This window comes from Myodes glareolus, chromosome 12 (assembly GCF_982192425.1).
Source record: "Myodes glareolus chromosome 12, mMyoGla1.1, whole genome shotgun sequence".
In the NCBI taxonomy this organism is placed as follows: Eukaryota; Metazoa; Chordata; class Mammalia; order Rodentia; family Cricetidae; genus Myodes; species Myodes glareolus.
The window spans coordinates 15,392,069-15,397,659 of NC_142037.1; the positions used below are offsets into that span (position 1 = coordinate 15,392,069).

At 45.0% G+C, this 5,591-nt stretch overlaps 1 protein-coding gene across 1 annotated transcript; it reads left to right on the top strand.

The window, feature by feature from the left end:
* Positions 1-2,933: 2,933 nt before the first annotated feature.
* Positions 2,934-5,336, top strand: LOC148120142 (chymase-like). Its single transcript, XM_087895879.1, has 4 exons — positions 2,934-3,072; positions 4,106-4,240; positions 4,447-4,695; positions 5,000-5,336. The coding sequence occupies exons 2-4, from the start codon at positions 4,229-4,231 to the stop codon at positions 5,141-5,143; spliced, it is 405 nt and encodes a 134-aa protein (XP_087752005.1). The 5' UTR covers positions 2,934-3,072; positions 4,106-4,228; the 3' UTR covers positions 5,144-5,336.
* Positions 5,337-5,591: the final 255 nt, after the last annotated feature.

Below are 5,591 nucleotides of genomic sequence, written 5' to 3' on the forward strand. Positions count from 1 at the left end.
TGCACTAGTTGCAGGATGCTGTGGAGTCTGAAATTGAGGAGACCTCACATGAGGGCTACTATTCCCCAATAGGACCCAATATGTTGGGCTTAATCCTTGACGGATGTTCAGTGAGAAAATTTTGCCATTACCAACTGCAATCAGGAAATCAACATCAACATCTCCAACTTTCTCACTGCCTACCAGTCTAGACATCTGGGTTTCCAGCATCACTACGGATTAGTATAAATGTAAATATAGCTATTAGTGTGATTTTGCCACAGACAGGATCTGTGCTGATTTCCTGGGCTTCTGTTACCATGGAAGGCGGTGTGAATGCTTGGGATCTGGACCCACAACCGGCGTCATGTGCACATTCAAGAACCAAGCTGCTATTGGGTCCATGCCAATCTAAGTAACTTGCAGTGCCACCCAAGGCAATGGTGTCATCCAGGCCCTGAATGCTGGCAGGGGCCATGCCTGAGTTCTTGGCCCTGCCACACCCATGACCTCCTTGATACAATGAAGCACAGACAATATCTCCTAGTAACTCCCATTCCTTTCTAACTAATCACACTCCAATTTCATGAACTTCAAGTCATAATTAAACTATTAAGTAAAGCAACACATAAAGCAGACAAGGAGGCAAAACAGAAAGCAGAATTCTGATAAACTATATTCATATACTTCATGTGCACAAAGATTTTAGGGAAGCATGTGTAAATGTTTTATTTTTAAGAGGGTGAGAGATGTGGACTGGCTCAGAAAGTTCAGAAAAGAGTAACACAGCTGATAGATACTAAGAAATGGATCCCTGTGCTCGTGTGCCCAGCGTGAAACAAGGGGATGGTGGAAGGGACCATGTGCAGGAAGCGTTTACCCTTCTATAGGCTCCCACCTGTGAACTAAACCTCTTGTTGGTCTCCAAGAGAAATAGCACTCCACTGTGTTTCCTGCTCTTTCCTGGACTGCTCTTCCATGTTTGGGGGAGCACTAACTAGGTACTTGGTGTGTTTTAACAGTTAGAGGTCCATCTGGTTTTAGTGACACAAGCCTGTAATCCCAGCACTTGGGGTCAGAGGTAAATGGACCTCTTGTGATTTTGAGGATAACCTGATCTATGAGAATGAGTTCCAAGACAGCTAGGACTGTAACACAGAGAAATTCTGTCACAAAAAAATCAAAAATAGTTAGAGGTAGTGTGGTCTTGGTCTCCATTTCAATTCTTTATTTGTAAACAGACAGTAATGGTATTTTCCAAGGGAGTTATAGCAAAAAAGAAAAAGTGTTACCTCTCAGACACTGACATTGTAGTCTTCAGTTTAGAACCACCTCAGTCTTCCAGAGAAAATTACTTACTTCATACCCTGTTCCTCCTCTCACACTGAGCAAGATTCTTTCTCTTCTGTGGTGAGGAGAATGGACCCTTGATTTGAAATCAGAAAGATCTAGTTCTAAACCATAAACCCTAAGGTCAAGCCAACAAACTGAAAGAATAATAACCGATAGGGCTGCTATGAACATACCAAGATATCAAACAGAGGGACAGATCGGGCAAATGGTCATCCTATCTCTTCAGTCTCGTGTTGAGGCATGTGGAGTCCCATCCTAGTGTCTGCTTCCTTCTCTAACTCTCTTTTTTATTTCTCTCTGTCTCTTCCTCAGATTAAAAACTCTGATTCAGAGGAAGAAATGTGGGTTATTTTTTTAAAAAAATTTCAGGTAACCATTATTAAAGAGGGATGCTGTTCAACTTTTACTATATGGTGTTATAGACTGGAATAGCATAAAAACTAACAGAATATTATACTTTTAATTTACTTTGTCTGGATGGCATATTGTATATGTTTATTAGCTCATGTACATGTCTCTACATGTATATGTCCACTGAGTATTTCTACAAAACACTTTGCCTTCTGTGGGCTATAGTAATCACTGCCTTTGTGCTCCTGGAAGCTCAGTACCAAGATTACCTTCAACTCAAGTGTCTAGGGACCTTTAACAAGTTTTCCCTAGCGAAAAAGGTAAGATTCCTTCCTATTCTGTCCTCACACCCTTAACTTACACAGATGCACAGTTTAGGACCTGTCTACCTGTGACATCAGAGTTTTGGCTTTAATTTCACCTCTAGTAAAATAGTGTCATTCTTGAAGAGCATCTAGTCATGAAGACAGTTGGCTTAAAGAAGAAACCACAGCCACACAGTTCCTGTGGTAACAGCTCTGCCACTCCCCTGCCTGCTGGGAGTAATAAGTGTAAGACTTAAAAAGACAGCTTGCACTGGCTGTGAGCAGCCACCGTGAAAGGATGCATCTTCCTGTTCTCTATCTGCTGCTCTTCCTCCTGGGCTCCAGCGCCAAAGCTGGTGAGTGTTGGGGTCCTTCCCTCTCAAATATCCAGGGCCAGCCCCTAAAACAATGAGGTTTAGTCTGCCTTTGGGGACTATTAAATGAGTCTCAAGTTCTTCTCAGGAGCCTAAGAGTGAAGTCTTCTCCTGGGACACACCCTTTCATTCTTTAAAGCCACAGTGGTCTCCAGGAACATGGAAACTTGTGGTGACTGAGTGGGGATAATCCTAAAGCAAGTGGGAGAAAGAGGGAGGCTCCAGAAAAACAGGTACATTCTCTTCATCTTTGGGGCTTAAGGCAAAAGATTGTCCTGTGATTTTGCTTAAGACCACATGTGCTTCTGGATGGTAGATGGTCTAGAGCCAGGGCAGAGTGTAGGAAATCAGAAGTGGAAACTGCCTAAACCTAAGGCAGGATTGGCTGCTGTGCCTTGAGGAAAGAAGTGACTGGAGGAGGGTGAGAAACTATGATCAAGACACTTGAGAGGAAGACAGGCAGCATTTAGGGCAAGAAGATCGAGGGAACCCTCTCCCAACCTTAACCCCACTGTGAACTCTCTGGAGAGAGCATCCACACCCTGCTTCTCTGTTCTAGGGGAGATCATCGGGGGCACAGAGTGTATACCACACTCCCGCCCCTACATGGCCTATCTGGAAATTAAAACTTCTGAGAACCACCTGTCGGCTTGCAGTGGCTTCCTGATAAGACGAAACTTTGTGATGACTGCTGCCCACTGTGCAGGAAGGTGAGACAGGATGCTCTTCCATCCCTAAATATGAGCTTGATCATCAGGGTGGCAACCTGGGTCAAACCCAGGCGATACCTGAAGAGGGATCCCAAACCTAGGCCAACTGGCAAGTGAGAGATGTATTTAAAGAGATGCCTTGAGCCTCAATCTCTATAAATGCAGCTTCCCCCCACCCAGAGGCAATGGAGGTTTCTCCAGTAGTATCCCCTCCAGACCCCTTTAGCAGAGAAGACACTCGTGGCTCATTTGTCAGTAGTTTTCTGGGCCATCCCTCCTTGCCATTTTCAAGAACACTGACAGTCAGTTCCCAGGGTCCAGAGCCGGTCATTTATAAGGAAGACAGACCACCATCCACAGGGCACTGCTACTCCCTGCTTTCCTCGTAACTCTTGCTGAAGAAGGCTGGCCCCATAAAAAGTTCCCCAAACTGGGGAATGCCAACCCTGCCCCCTAAGTCATGTATTTCTTGCTCATTCCCCAGCAATTCCAGGGCACCCAGACCTAGAAAGTACGTCTTGCAACAGAAAATGCAATGTAAAAACTCTTTCTTGAAGCCTTTTCTCTCCTGAAGCTGACTTGAGCCAAAGATCTACCTTTAGGCCCAAGTGCAGACGTCTCCACAGTGCTCTCCTGGTTACAAAGTCAGCCATCTGAAACCACAAGTAGCCCAGAATGAGGAGATTGTGAGAACCCCACATCCCACTGAGGAATTCCAGCCTTTTCTCAAAATGTGTTTATCTCTGAAGCTACCACTGTCTTCTGCTCGTCCTTCCTTTTTGTTGTCGCTGTTGTTGGTTTTATTTGTGTTTTGTTTTTGAAATATAGTGCCAAGTAGCCTGGGCCAGCCTCAAACTGATCATATAGCTAAGAATGACCTTGAACTTCTAATCCCCCATGCTCTTTCTCTCAAGTGCAGAGATTACAGAACTGCACCACCATCAGTTTATACAGCGCTGTGCATCAAACCCAAATCTTCACATATGCTAGGCAAGCACTCTTCATCCTCAGCCTCCATCCTTCCTCATAACAGGTCTATAACAGTCCTCCTAGGAGCCCACAACAGAAAAGGAAAAGAAGACACTTGGCAGAGACTTGAGGTTGAAAATCAATTCCCCATCCAGAATATGATGATCATTTGAATCTCAACGACATCATGTTACTGAAGGTAACAAGTTTTTCCTGTGATTCCACTCCCTTAGACTTTTCTTTCAGGTCCCCATTGCCCTGAGCTTCCTCTGCTCTGCCTCAGGACAGAACTCCCTTTTTATCTCCAACCTCTTGTACTTCATATTTTGCCCTTTTCCTCCCTGATTACTTGTAGCTACCTCCTAGCCCACAGCCCTCACTAAGAGAACCTCATTCCCTTCACAGTTGAAAGAGAAAGCCAACCTAACCCTAGGTGTGGGAACCCTCCCATTCTCAGCCAAGTTCAAGTCCATCACACCTGGGAGGGTGTGCAGGGCAGTTGGCTGGGGCAAAACAAATGTTAATGAACCAGCCTCCGACACACTGCGAGAGGTGAAGATGAGAATCTTGGATCCCCAAAACTGCAATCACTTCCCTGATTTTCATGACAAACTCCAGCTGTGTGTGGGCAAGAAGATGCGAAATGTATACAAGGTGATCCTCTTACTAGTTTTTTTCGAAAACCACTGCTGGGAACCAGAGGGCAAGAAGGAGGCAGGGCAGAAGATTGTCAGCTACTCTCAGCGTTTAGGGATCAGGGAGTGAGTATCCATCTTCTGTCTGCTGCTCAGAGAATATGGGGTGGTGTGAGGAAGGCATGGTGACTGTCCTAGGAAAGAAAGATGGCACATCAGGCTCCTGGGCTGACTCTAGACCTAATTGCAGCTCTAAGGTGAAATGGGTGGGTAGAAGTAGAGTCATTCATTCATGCATTTCCTGTCTGTGCCTTCCCCAACAGGGAGACTCTGGAGGATCCCTCCTGTGTGCTGGGATAGCCCAAGGCATTGCATCCTGTGGACATCGGAATGCAAAGCCACCTGCTGTCTTCACCAGAATCTCCCATTACAGGCCCTGGATCAATAAGATCTTGAGGGAGAATTAACTCTGGAGCTTGGACTAGCCTGTGAGGAAATCTGGAACCGGAATTGATCAGGTTTTCTGTGTCATATGCTCTTGCTTACCTACTACCTGTAGAAGCCTTGCCAACTCCCCAATCTCCCTGAAGGTTCTTAGATGTCTCAGAAGGTTCCCAAAGGGCAATACACCTCAATAAAGACCCAGATTCTAGACTGCAATGTGTGTCTTCTCTCTCAGCTACTCTCTTCTTCCTACACACAGAAACCTGATTCGCAGTTTAAATAACTGAAGATTTGGCTTATGGGGGTGGGTGAGTTTGAATGAACAGGCAAGGACAGAAGGGTACACAATGAAACTGGCAGAGAGATGGGAAATAACAAGGAAAAAATAGAGTTTTCCTGAAATATCAATCAATCTATCTATCTATCTATCTATCTATCTATCTATCTATCTATCTATCTATCTATCCATCC